Raw genomic sequence first — 15,130 nt, forward strand, 5'->3', positions numbered from 1 at the left:
TTCTTTCATTACGGCATGCAGCTGTGACTTAACTTTGGAGAACAGAAACTATCTGTGTCGTCAATCAACCAAAGGCAACTTTTGAAGCAGAGGAGAACCTCAGAATCAATGAAATGTATGTCAAGACACAGCAGAAACTGTCTTTTGATCTACACTTTTGAAAGAAAATATAGCTCCACTGGCTTTGCAAGGAATGGGAATACTGTGGGGCTACTTTGTGTACAACCAACATTAAAAGATTACTGAGCTGCTGCTAGGGATAGAAGTACAAGGCATGGTACCATGCAAAATAATCCTAACAGTGCTTTCAGTTCCTTTTCTTTCTCACACAATTAAAAAGCAGCAGCTATTTCTTTAGCTTTTCAGAAAATAAATGTAGAAAATTTACAGCACTTACATGTCTTCACAACAGTTTGACATTTTTTCTATACTTGTAGTGTCCTGTCAAAGAAAAGAAAATACAATGAAAAAGTATTTATTTACATTCCTAACTGTTAAAATGTCATTATGAAAGCAACTAAATAAAGCAGGGAATCAATTCTTCGTGTACACTGCTTTGGCATTAGTCCAGTAGGTTACATATTGCTGATACGCCATACTAGTTTTAAACAGCTGTGAGATTATGCACACAAATTTACTCAGTCCGTTAAATGATTTTTACAAACATGATGTGAAACTCTACTGTGTAGTTTTACTGCAATAGCACATACCACAGGATGTCAATGAAAACATCCAGCATTATTGCAGCTAAAATTAACTCAGATACTACAATTAATTCATGGGACATTTAGAAGTAATGTGTGTAAGGTACACTCTTGCCATACTTTCCACAAACACCCATTCCAGACCTGGAGTAGTCCACTCAGTCCACAGGAAAATTTAGTAAAATGTAACCATTAACAGATCTGGAGCTATTAAGTTTAAAAATAGTTACCTTCATGAGTATTATAATGCAAACAGAACCGCTAGCAATATACCACCAGTTTCCATAGTCTCTGCAGGTAAATACCAAGTGTCAAAATTATTCTCTTAATGTGTAACAAAATTTAAATAATGTGCAGAGTGAAGGCAGCGCTGCAGCTAACTAAATTAAATTTATACTTTACTGAACATGATTAATGAGTCACAAAGTTTTATAATTAACAAATCAATTTTAGCTTAGATCATGCCCAAATAGAAGTTTTAAAACTACCAACAATAGTACTTTTTTCTCACTTTTGTGCTATATATTTAACAAAAAAGTTTGCTTTGTGAGTATCACTTCAATTTTAACTCCAGCAGTATTAGTGTTTTCAATGCACATTCATAGTTCATTATCCCCAAATCACTTATGAGGACAAAATACAATAATTGAAATATTTCTCATGGTTCCATTTCCTTTTCACGGCACCTTACTATTTCCCTTTACTATTCACTGATTTAGGCATGCACGTAACGCACCTGTCAGATTACACTAGTGTTTGAATGAAACCGAGAGCTAGCCTCTATTGTCCCCGTCGTACGGAGACACAAGGGCTGTGGTTTAATTAGGCTTCATTGTCATATGGAAACACTACCTAGCAATAAAACCATACTGTGTTCTTTGATTGTTCCTGCCATCAGTGCATCCAATTCAGCGCAGGCACTGCTGGGATTCTGCCACCATCTCTCATAAAGCTTTGAAGGGGAAGGGTGAAATGTAAGTGGGGAATAATGTACAGGAAGCTGCTTCCCTGCTTCACCAGACACGGGTGGCCTCGACTCCCCTTGCCAAATTTTCTCCTTCTAAATCCGCTTCCCAGCTCTGATGAGTTTTGGAACAGGATTCCTTACCACATGCTAAATGAGAAAAATCTTAATTCTGCCCACAACATGAGTTGATGCCCTATGGCAAGGGAAAGAAGTTCCCTCTTCTCACACCAGCTCACCAGGATGCACAAGTTCTTCCCTGCTTGTGCAGAGAAGACATGCTCACCGCAGGCTCTATAAACCCTTCCGGCCCCATCATCAGGTGGATTTGAACAACTGCTCAATAGCGAGAGAGGACAGGACTGGAGGCAGCAGACTGTAAATGCTGTCTGTTCCTACGGTTCCCATAGATAAACTGCTTCTCCTCTCCTCCTTACGGGCCTGTCTAGCGCATTCCCCCGTCGCCGGGCAGAGGTGGCAGGAAAGCACTACAAGACACCAGCCATTCTCCTTGTTAGGGCAGGACCTGACAGCACAGCCACAGGACATTCTGCTTCCTTGGGCTGGATTTCTGTCCAACTCTTGTCGGAACAAACACCACAGAAAACCACACGGACCTCTCTGAATAAAAAGGACTAAATAAACACAGATACTACTTCCACAACATTTCAGTGAAGTTGTAACAGCATTTTCATGAGATGCAGTAGCTCCTTCTGTAACTGCAAAAATATCTCAGCTCCAGGAATTATCCTCTGGTCAACTCAAAGCTGTCTGCCTGATAGTACAAAATAATATTGGTATGTTTGAAAGCAATGATTGCTAACGACTTTTTGTACAACAGTAGCATGGTAGTCCAGACTATAATCAATTTCTAGCTGTCACAGATGTATGCTATCGTTTCACAAAAGTAGCCTTAAAACAGCTTTGGGTGCAGAAGTAACCTAACAAAATAATACCTTAAATATGGCCTTTTCCTATGTTTCTCCACATTGTTTATTCATTAATGCATTTGTACGGCTCCCTAAAATACTGTATTTGTGATTTTTGGAGGAATTCCTAGGTTTGGAACCCGGGGTTGTATTGCTCTGTAATTGTTATCATGACATGTTATCAAGACCCAGAAGATGCTCATCAGGGTTTGCTTCTCTCAAAAATGTAACCCATTAAATTAATGAACTAAGTGAAAGCACCAAAACAGGAACTGCAGAAAATGACAGTAAGAAGACTGTCAAGCTTCCGCACCTTTAAATCATATTAAGGATTTTAGTTGGATAGGAAGTCAAAGGAATCCTCCCTTCCTTCCTTCTTCTTCTATTAAAACGCCAACATCTACTTTAGAATACTTTTGCTTTACAGTAAAGGAATTGGGATTGAGTAGTGAATCCTTTGCTTCTGGGATACTTTTTCAGAATTAAAAAAACTTTATAGCCACATTTTAAAAGCTGTGAACTAGGGCTGGAGGGAATGGAAGGAAATACCTCTCTCTGAAGTTTAGCTGCTTAACAAGTGCTGGTGACTGAACTTAAGAAACCAAATTTTCCTCACAGCTTCCCTCCCCCAACACTGCTGCCAAACAGCTGGGCTCATTTGAAATGAATGTTCATTTGAGCATGAACCAATTTACCTTTTCACATGAAAGTGAAACTTCACAGTACCCCAGGAAACTCGGTAGCCCCTCTGGAAACAGGAGAGAAAGGAAAGGGAGAGGGCTATGGTTGAATTTTAGCCTATTATTATGACTTTCTTCTCAGACAGATGAATTTTTCTTCTTTTGGAGACAGGAGGACCAGAATAATCATTATTTTTCTGAACGACAAGGTGTTCTGTTCATTAACATACCTCACAAATGGCTTTCAACCAGAATATCATCTGTTTTAATTATGCGTTTAATGTATACCAAGGTTTTGCTACAACAACAGTATTACTGTGTTCAGCCTAAGAGGCTTTGGCTGTCTGCATCTACTATCAGCTTGGATTACTATTAATACAAATAGAACTCTGCTAAGATTTTTTTCCCCCAGACTTACAGCTAATGCTGATGGTAAATTCTTTTGGAGTACTGGCACTCATCCGAAAGTTGAAAATAACTTGGTATGAGCAAACATGGCATATCTATTGAGTCCTAGTAATCTCCATCTCCAAAAATCCCATAAAATTTACAATTGCGTACAAGGCGGAATTGACTAACCTGCAACTAATTAATTTCACATGATGGGTCATCTGGACCCCTGAAGTCATCATCCAGATTGGAAACAACTATTGTTCCTGCACCTGGTTATTCAGAGATACATACCCACTGATATGCATCTTATAGCAACTAGGAAAAAAAAATCATACCTCAGTGAGAAAGGCAAATGAAATTAGAGGAAATAAACACAGCAATCATTTACAACACATCACTTTAAAACAAGAAGAAAAGGGCAAAGGGTTCAGATTCTGCTGAGGCAATTACAATGTTTTGGGTTTTTTTTGCTTTGAAGACTTACTGCAAGTCTGCAAGAGCATCTTGTCCAAGTGAAGCAAGCTACTGCCACAGCTAAGACTGTTACCAGAGGAATGGAGAGTCATATGTAAGAGTACTGAAGTAATTCTCCAGACCAACATAAGATTCATTTGCAAATGAATGCACCTGCATTAGCTACTAAGAGGAATATATCTTTCACATCTCTATTTTAATTAGCATAACCAAGTGCCTGAAAAAAACAAGTTTTTTGAAAAAGGATCACATGCACTGTGTAACGAACTGTGTTTAACAAAGGATGGGATTCATCATAAACTAATTTATCACGGAAGAAGTACATGGAAACAATATTTTCCTCTTACTGATTCATGTTTTCCAAAGGAGAAGCTGTAATTTGTAATTTACAGAACTAACTCGAAAGCACACAGCCACAACCCTGGTTCAATTTTTCTTCTGTGTTTGCTTAAATCAACACAGCTCTATTTAATACTTACAATAGAAGAATGTAAGCATGACACCACACTTTCTTAATAAAGTATTTTCAAATACTCAGCATATAAGGACCAGCAGGCAAGTATGATCAAGCAGAAAGAGAAAAAAAGCAAACAAAACCTGCAAGCCTTTCTGGATTTGCAGCCATTGCTGTTATCCAAAAGTGCAAGACAACATATCCTCTATCTGAACAACAGATTTTTTTCATTCCTTCTACCAAACATCCTTTCATTGTGTGTATGTAAATGGCAAGTGAGCAACTGAAGAATATAAAATACTGAACATCTCACAGAAAGAATACTTCATATTTCAGAAATTTTCCTTTTTGGCATTAATTACTTTTTGAGTTTACATTTGGCCAGTTTTTACCATTTTTTTCTTAATCTAGACTTCTCACATAAGATAATATGATTAATTTTATCAATTACAATTAGGTTCAGTCTGAAAATTGCTAGTTCAGTTTTAACTTTAAATCCCTAAACCAGATAATCGTGTCCAAAATGAAAAATGAAGCTACACTATGTTATATCTAGGGAATACTCCTACACTCCTCTATGCTCTGATGAATTTAGTTAAATAGATTTCCAATGTATTTGTCAGATATTGGAAAATGATTCAATGAAAGAAAACATCTGATAACAAATTAGGAACACATCTACAAAGAAGCTGATACAAACAGATCTCTTCAGTTAAAATCCATGGTGTGTTAGGTACAGATAGCTGCATGACAGCAAGACGCATGACAAACCGTATTATTTTTCTTGATACCAATACCTTCTTAAGACAAAAATATTAAGAAAAAAATCAGGAAGGCTAGCTGTTGACCTTCCTCACAGAGAAGCCATTTTAATGGTCTGATGTCTAAATTTAACAAGCAACACTCAAACAAAATGTACTCAGCCACCAGAACACTCAAACATTATTATTATAGTTACTTATTTTCAATTAGTTAAAGGTACTTCCTTTACTATTTAGAAAAATAATGGAGTTCTAAAAGGATTTCTTCCCTGAGTGATGAGCAGGCACAATATTTTGTGATTTGACACAATGTTTTTCACTCTCTGCACAGTATCAAATTTATTTGACTAAATTCTCTAACACTGCTTTTTCCTTAATAATATTGTAAATAATTAAATTCAATAAAAGTATTCCCACTTTACCGAACACCATGTAGTGATCTAAATGATCTTTTGTCACTTGGTGTGTCTTACACTTGAATTTATTATTACATTTTAAATAGCTCATGAAAGAGGGTTTTTTAAAAAATAAACTAAAATTTTATTTTGATGGTAAATAGGTGATTAAGACTGTCAGGATACATCAATTAAAAATGTTAAACCGGTTTAATTGCTAGTCTATTTGAGAAAAATAAGGTAAAGATACAAAAGACTTTACACAGTTAACAAAATCCCATTCAAAGACCAGGACGTCACTAATTCCTGACAATTTAATTTATAGGACTTTATGCAGTCTTCTAATAGGAGATTTACCTATAGGTGGATTAAAGGTAGAGACAGGAAAAAGGGATGGGATAAGAATAATGGGAAACATACAGACAGACTAAGTTAACATGAACTTATTTTCCGTTACATCTCTAATATCAAATCGCTATTTGGGTTTATATTTTATATGCCTTTTGTTCTCCCTCTGCAATTAATTTATATCTTACATTTTATTATAGCCAGGTAAAGAATATGTTTGCCTAGGAATCCTAATTTCCCCTTCCAATACTAATTTCTTCTGTGCTAAACTTAATTATGAGGATTAATAGTTCCTTGATTACATTTCTGCCATGTTTGAAAAAACAGGAAAAGCCCTTAGTATTTCACTAATCAAAACAGTATTTAATAGATTATCTGATTAAAGATATGATTACAAATATTTTTAATTATGAGATACTTATTTTTAGAGACAAAAAGCATTTTAGCACAACTAGATCACTTGGGCACTCTGTATATGAAACAGCAATGGATCAACACTAAAACATATGCAAAGAATTAAAAAGCCTTTGGTTTTATTATTAGAATAACTGTACTTACTTTTTCATTATTTTGCATTTCAACTTTTGTAAAATTTTATCTGACTTACTGACTACACAAAGAATTTTAAATTTTTCACTGACATTTTTGTTGTTTGCATTTCATTTTTGCATTATACTATTAAATGAAATGATACTCCTAAAGAAAAGTAACTACTTGAAAATATTCCTTTGGGATAAATATATCATAAAATTAATTTGCACGATTTCCATCTTTTTCCAATTTCCTTAAAAGGAAGTTTTTGTCCTTTTGAAAAGAAGCCCTGAGCAAAATTAATAATGTTCCTTAGTACACGCTCACTGTACATATCAGTCACACTAAGCAAAACAGTTAAAATGTATGAATTAGTAAGCTCAAGACTTTCATGTGGAGATGGATCTGTTTACAAGAACAATAAAAAAATAGCTAGTGAAATATGTTTGCTACTTGAAGGTGAAAAGAAGAAAAGCTGCAACAATAATAAAACATAGCATTTAACAAATATGAACATTTTTAAATGCTTCTAAGGGGAAAAATTTACGTGGTAGGCATCATATTGTGCACCAGACAGACTGCTGAACACCAGCTGTTAAACTATTTTCCCTTCCATCCTCCCCAAAGCAAATAAAGGGAAATTTCTCTCTACCACATTCACACAGCACTGATGCACCAGGATATTGGCATATCACTGTACACCATTCAAACAGTTAATTAACAGGAAACCCCGACAGCATTAATTAAATTAATAAAGTCACTGTCCACTTAGTTTATGATAATACATCCACTACCTTGCACAGAGACCACATGGTATCTATTAAATTTATAAAAGCCCATCCATTACATAGTTCTGCCCCAGAGAGGCAATTACTAAATAATTTTAATGAAAACTTTTTATCTGCAATACTAACACACAAAAAATCACATAAAATTGTATTTGATGGACTATACTGGAAAAATGAAGAAAATGTCTTTAATTCTGTATAATTTGTTTGAACATATGGAAAAATGAAAACACAAACCATTTAGTGTTTGAAATAAAAAACAATCAAAAGTAATCCCTTAAAATTAGGGTTCAGATTAGTCTCTGCAAAGGATGCTGTTTAACTGAAACATCTGGTAGTGTTACGTTGAGAGACAGGCCTTTTTTAACTTTGGAAATGAGATTAGTAGATCAGTTATTTGTAAGTGTCCAAGTAATTTCTAATTATTTTATCTGGGTCACAGATAATCCGCTTTTCCAGGGCTCCCACAATGACATCAGAGGATCACTGCTGAACTGATTATCCTGTTACCTTCCACCATCCATGGGAAGACGGGATTTTCCTTTTGTACAGAGGAAGAGAAAGAAGTGGCTGATTGCTTCAGACAGGTGGCAGCCAACAAAATAAAGAACAACACAGATCTTGAGAGGAAGAAAACATCACATATGCAAAAAGTACCAGCCTTGAAAAAGGTCAGCAAATTGAATACTTCTTAGTAGTGTCTGGTGCAATTTAAAACCTCACTATATACGAACCAATATAAAAATAATCAGACGAGCCATTGTTTAAAAAAGCATGCCATATTATTTATTACTGGTTCCACAGTCATGCCTTGTAGATCAAACATAACTGATGTCAGCATCTTACTATATAAATAGAAAAACTGGTATTTAACATCATTTAACTGTTGAACGGACATGAAATACATACAGAAGTACTTTCTCAAAGCAAAAATGGAACATGAATGAGAGAAATGCAAATGCCAGGGCTAGTCTTGTACTAATATACACACAAGCATCCTGAGAGTTCCACCTTTTTAAAAAAGCCTGAATCAGAGCTTTTTACCTCCTACAATCATAAATCAGAAACAATCTGTGGTTGATAAAAGAGACTTTTTTTTTTCTAGGTGAATTTATGCCTTTTCCTATGAATAAATGAATAAATAGTCTAGTGTGCATTTTTTTAGGAAAACAAGTGTCTGTTACATGTAAAAATATCAAATGAGAGAGGACTTCTTAAAAAACATATCAAGAAAATATGTCTTGAGAAAGCAAGCAAGTTTCTGGATACTATTTAATTTAGCTTCCAATTAAATTTTATTATTTGATATGAGGACACCTACAGAAAAAAAATGTAATTGCAAATAAAACTGAGTAACACAGATATGTGCTCTTCAAGATTTTCTTCTAGGTTAAGTGCAAAATATTCTTTTCTAGATAAACTTTGCATGTGCCATTGCAATACAATGTCATTAATAGGTACAGGCAGTAGTTGCACAAGACAGTGTATGTTTTGGATGGGTTTTTTGTGGAAAATTTTAAAACTTTCTGAAATGGAACTATCTCATGCAAAATAATAATTTATCTATGAAGAGTATTTTTTCTATTTATGACAAACCCCCAAATAAAAAAAACCACCTCTCTACCTTCATGGAGTTTGAAAGTGTCTATACTAGACTATCTTCTAATCCTGCAGTGGTTGAAGCAAAAGAGGAGTAACTGCTTGTGGAGTAGAAGCAGCTAGAAATAGTCTGAAGTAAGGGGTACAAATAACTTTAAAAAAAAAATTAAATTATTTTCAATAGGAGAACATTAAGTTTTTTGAGGATGCAACTGACAACAATCTTTTTTGGTTGTGTTTGGTTTTGGTTTTTTAGTTACTGTTTTATGCTAAGCTTGCTTTTACTTCTGTAGCAGTCATTAAAAAACATCATGCTGCCTGGGAATTCAAGAATACGGGCTCATTTCCAGTTAAGGAATGTAAAATTCAAATTTGCACTACAAGCAATGACAGGGGATAGAGGACTGGAAAAGCAAGCACTAGGCATGGAAGATAAGCAGGGGTTCAATATAATAATGCATGATCCTTTTGGAAATTACACCAGACAGTGCTTTCTTCATGGCTGAAACTGGTTTATTCCACCCAGTTCTCTAGAAACAAGAAAATTATAAGAAAGAAGACTAATAGTTATGCCGAGATTTTAAGAAAGTCTCTTCTTAGGATTCTAGAGTTCCTGATTTAGTATCTTAAATTTCTCCCTATTTCTGAGACTTCTGAATTAAAGAAAACTTATTAGAGAGAACTTGGATACCTCTGTTTCCAAAGAATCCAAATAACAGTTCCCCAAGGGCAATCTCAGGTACATGCTGGGAGAGGTGTTAAAATTCAGGATGATAATGAGAGTACAGGCAAACAGAGCTTGGGGAAAGCAACTGGGGAAGGAGGATGAATAGAGCCATGTGCCCCCTCTGCTAGAAGTGTGTTTCACATATGCTAGTTTCTAGGGAGAAAGCACTAATCCTGTATACAGAGGCCACCTCAGCTGCTCCCCTCTTCATCAGAACAATCATATCAAAAGTTCCTCTAAGGACAGTTTTTGCCAACCAGCTGTTCTCCTCTCATTGCAGGAAGTCACCTCCCTTGCTCTTTGGCTTCCTGGACCTCCAGATGAGATATGAATAGCCTTGTGCTAATGATACCCCAACAGTGATACCACAGTAAGAGAGGTGGTAAACCTACCCAGAGAAATTATTGCATGTTAGGTAACTTGGTCTATTAATCACCTTCTCAAGCAGTACAGCCTTAAGAACAATCTCTGTGTACAAGTCAAATTTGCGTACACAAGTTACAAAGTTTTCATTTTTACCAGAAAGCATGTATTTTCCAAGTATCTTAATATGTGTTGAACACACATGAAACAGGGTAGATTACATGCATTTTTTAAGGAACTTTTACATAATGGATCTACTGTCATATCCAATGCGAGTTATGCAATGATAGGCACAGAAGATCAGTCAACTGCACAACACCACTCAATTTTGGAAAGTGCCAGCACACACAGCAGAATATTTCACCTGCACTTCATAATGTGCTTCTTTGCTTTCCTGTTTTAGCTACTGCTCTGTTCCAGAAAAACATGCTGGAGTGTATCAGATATATTCTTTCCATTACATATTCAGTTGGACAACATTTTTTTACTTCTGAAAAAAATTATCAAAGAGGAGAAAATACTAGTATTTCCCCTTAAAATCCTATTAAAAACTTCTGCTCGTTCTTATGGCTTGTCAAGCTATCGCTTAGCTCAATTGTAGTAAAGAGCAACTCTGCTTATGAAAATGCTGTATACAAAGGTCACATAATGCAAATCAATTCCATACATTCAACTTTATCCATCTTGCTGCAGTGGCGAAAGGATAAACTTCTGTAAATATGAAGACTCAGCACGAGTGCTCTGACCTAGAGGACCTATCATGCTTCATAATCCATGCTACGTTCCAATCATTTACATTTGAGCAGAGCCATCAGATTGTGGAAATTAACCATAAATAATGAAGCACAAAGTTGCCACTTCAGGTCCTAGTTCCTTATTACTGATGGTGCTAAAGGAGGATGAAAAAATCTGCAGTTTCATTATCCCAACTTGCTTCCGTGAGACTGACAGTAAGCAGAGCACATTCTGTGTATGTAGAAGATACTGAAAGACAGGGAACTGGGGATTTTTTTAATCCGCACGTCCAATATTCCTGGAAAAAGTTAGCCTTAGCTTTATATTACTTAGATGAGACAGAAACTATTGGTGTGGTTTCTGGAAAACTATATGATAGTCAAGCAAGTTTACCTCATAGAGCATCAGGAAGTTTTGCTACAAAACAGCCAAAGTTTGATAAATCTTGAGTTTATTTTTCTTTTGAAAAATACAATTTTGGCAGCATTCGAAATATAAATAACAACATTAAACCCCAACAAACCTGAACTTGCTGGACTCATTTAGCATATATGTATGTATGCTATCAGTCAAAGTATGTATCAGTCAAAGTTCAGATCACACAGCTGCATTGCTGATTGTCTCTATTATTTAAAAATAACTCTTATCCAGCAGCTGTGGAGCTAATCTTAGTTTGATGTTAAACTGCAAACACAAGCATGGAGCATGAACTACGAAAATGTTTATTATCTATTTTCCTGTACAAGCACAAGCAAGAGCTGCTCTGCTTCACCTTTTCCAAAAGGCTTATGCTCTTGTCCACTGTCTTGCACACATCTCTGGGCAGTTTCAGCAATCACTGAAATTAATGCTCTCAATAGCAGCTATGCAGCGATTAATACAACATGAATGCTTTAACTGTGCACATCTGTGCCTTCAGGTGTTTGAGTTTCTTCTAAATTAACCTCAAGCCTGCCCTATTACACTTCAATGATTGTGTTCTGCTGTGAAATAAATTTTGATCTGTACCTTATACTAAATTAATGTAATCATTAATTCATTATTTTAAGAAGAGCTCATTTCAGATACAATCTGCTTAGTTTATACAGGAAGGTTAGATGCTGAACAGTAACTCCAGCACAGTACATGGTAGGAACATCACTGTCTTTTAGTGATTACAGTTCATTGCTTCTACAGGACTTGAATGTCTTCCGCGCTGTGAGCTCAGCACTGTGAGTGGGTATACCCATTTTTTTTTCCCTATTCTATGCATCATCAGCATGCTTTTGGGAAGCCTGCAGAGAAACCACTCTCACCTGCTGCCCTCTCCTCTGCCTTTTCCATTGGCTAGCCAAAGCTGTAAGTGCTTGTGGAGGAAGCAAATCCCCACACTGCATGCTGACAATCAAACCCCATTTGTATAGAGATTTTCTGACACAACTTGCAGACCAAGCACGACCTCACCAAACAGATTCAGCTTTGTTCGTTTGAAGTCTGACTAGTTGTTCCCAAGCAGATTTCCTCAAAATGACTGTATTGTTTATTCTTGCCAATTCTATACTCAGGAAGAAAGGAATGAAAAAGAATGTGGTGATTGTGCTGCTGGTATGGAAATGCTTTGAGCAGGGGATGGACTAGATGACCTATGTTCTTCAATGAGTCAATGCTACAGCATCCACACGGTGTGAATGAATTAGGAGTTCAGAGATCACAGTAAAGCATTTCTACTTTCCCAGCAATCCCAACCCTAAAACCTTGTCCGTATGAGGCAAGCACAATAGCCCCTCTGCTACAGGTAGGGTGCAGTGAGATGTCCTAATGCTGAAGATCTTTACTTTCTAGCATCTGCCCCTCATTGTCTATCCATATCCTCAATTACTGTGGTGTGTTTGTTTCACCAAGTTTGGCACAGAGGACAAAAGAGAGTATCCAGGCATACTGCAGCTCAGCGATCCACAGAATTACGATTTGAGCACATAAAAGGAGGTTGGACTCGAAAATGCTATAAGCCCACATCTGTTCCAGGGTAGTGGCCAGCTCAGTAAGTGCAATGCGATGTACTTCACAGTATTTTATACAACTGACATAGAATAAAGGGGCTTTACAGCGCTTTATAAGAGTTTGCAGTGGTGGTAGTCGCCTGACAGCGTTAAGGCTCAGAACAGTGAAAGAATATACTGGGAATTCAAGGGTGTCGCAGAGGCAGCATAATTAGTATTGTGTGTCAGAAAAGAAATGTCCCAAGTTTCAGGTGTATCTGACAGAATCAGGCTCAGTCTGAGTGGTTTTATTTAATGTATACTAATAGTATCTGAATGGATGCTGATGGCCATTGCCAAAATTTAGTCCAGCTTCTGGCAGCACACAGAACAGAATGGTAGACTTCATTTCTGTTCCTTGTTTTCTTCTGTACCATTTCTGTGGTTTAGTGCAGTACCAATCACATAGCTTTTTGTTCCTTCTCATATATCCATTTAACAGAGACTAAAAAGACAGCCATGTTTCAGCATCTGAACTCTAAGGCTCCCTGAGTTTCTGCCTCTCCCACTACTGGGAGTGAAGGTGAGCAGAATTTAGATGTCTGCACCTCTTCAGCTAGATACCCAGCAAGGCAGAGTATCAGGTTTGAAAAAAATCCCAACTCTAGAGCATGCAGACACGAAAGTTTGTGCCAACATTTAAACAGGGAGGTGAGAACCTATTAGCAAGACCCTGAAACAGAAATCAGGCACGCAGTAAAGGGGCGCAAAGGTAAATCTGTAGACCTGGGGGTTGACAGAAAGTGCAGAGAGCAGTCTGGTAGGGCAGCTGGAGGATGGCAAAAATAATACACAGCATAGCTACAGTCACACAAAGAGCAGAAGGCAGTGAACTTGTGTAAAGGTAATACAAGAAAAACAATAAGCAATATAATTATATTAAGAAGGAAAAACTATACGGTAATTTTTGTCCTTTATTCCATACAAAGGAATTACATAATACAGTTAGGAGGTTTTCCATTATGCACCTACAAAGGTTAATACTGTGTAAACCCTCATAATCCCAGAATTAAATCTCAGGCAGATCTCAATCAGTTGTAGTCACAAAGATGCTGTAATCTTGTATATTATTGTCTTTAAAAGTTTTGCAGGCCAGATCATATACCCTTTCAGACATGTATAGATCCAACTAATGTACTCCCTCTGTTCAACACTGCAGTACTTCAAACACTTTTATGGATTCTCAAGATAACTTTAAAAAATTCACTGCAGTGATTAACTTCTAATGTACATGAGAGGATCTTACAGCGACAAAAATAAATAAATATCTTGTAGATATTTATTATGTTACCAAAGTAATTTAACTGGAAAATTTTTCCATGCAGAGGATTTTTTTCTGTACCTCTCAATACAGAATATGCATTTGGACTGTAAATTGTACATTATTCCATTCCACAGTTTAGTAACTGAAGAGATATTAAAGTAAGCATAATTATTAAAATACTTAACAAAAACTCTGTGTTCTCAGAATGTATGAATTATCAGCGGGTCTTACTGTCACAAAGTATAATTGAGACCAGAGCACATAAGAGATTAAAATAAAAACAAAAATCAAAACACACAAATACATACCTTGTATACTCCACAATTCCAGGACAATATATTTACTGATACAAATTGGGAAATTGCCTGGATAGGTGAATTATTAGACGTTTCTTTGTTAGAAGAGCTTCTTAAGATTTCCTTGGAGACAAGAGTCTTGACAGAACACATACCAAATAGCTGCCTCTTAAGTGCAAGTGTTTCTCTATTCTTGCCTTAAATGCGATCTGCCCTTCTGCTTTTATTAATGTTATTGAAAACAAAACTAATATATACTTCTAAAATTAGATACTTACAGTGAAAATACCCATTAGCTGAGTGTAAAAGAGTCCACTTATTCCACCTAATATTATTAGACCCATGAAGGCAGATATTCTTAGGAGAGCAAGTTCATGCCTAAATACAAAAACATCCTAGAACAAGACAGAAAGAAGAGAGACTTTAGCACTTACAAATTCATTTAAGTCTTTGAACTGAGTGGAAATACTAAATAAGAGCTGTTTCTGAAGAAGTGCAGCTGAAGGCAAATACTGGATTTTTGAGCTACATTGCAAATCATCAATACGTTTAGGTGCTAAAATTATAAACCAATAATCTTTTATTTATAGATGTAAACAGTTGGGCTTTTTTGCCAGATTGTTAAAAAACCTCATTCAGGTATTTAAGGTTTGGGAATAGATCAAGCTCAAAAGGGTTATTCCTGAATCCTCCATCTCAAGCTGTGC

The 15,130-nt window shown here is 36.2% G+C and overlaps 1 protein-coding gene across 6 annotated transcripts in view; it reads right to left on the reverse strand.

Moving 5' to 3' along the window:
• ZDHHC21 (zinc finger DHHC-type palmitoyltransferase 21) overlaps positions 1 to 15,130 on the reverse strand; it is a 57,133-nt gene that overhangs the window by 20,574 nt on the left and 21,429 nt on the right. For 4 of the 6 annotated variants that reach the window (XM_054809208.1, XM_054809211.1, XM_054809209.1 and 1 more), the window contains 2 exons: positions 14,702 to 14,818; positions 398 to 441 (listed from right to left, as the gene is read on the reverse strand). In XM_054809208.1, the coding sequence (XP_054665183.1) occupies positions 398 to 441; positions 14,702 to 14,818 (161 nt within the window). The remainder of the gene's footprint in view (positions 1 to 397; positions 442 to 14,701; positions 14,819 to 15,130) is intronic. The other 2 variants (XM_054809212.1, XM_054809213.1) reach the window with 1 other exon arrangement.

The sequence above is a fragment of the Grus americana genome, chromosome Z (assembly GCF_028858705.1).
Source record: "Grus americana isolate bGruAme1 chromosome Z, bGruAme1.mat, whole genome shotgun sequence".
Lineage (NCBI taxonomy): Eukaryota > Metazoa > Chordata > Aves > Gruiformes > Gruidae > Grus > Grus americana.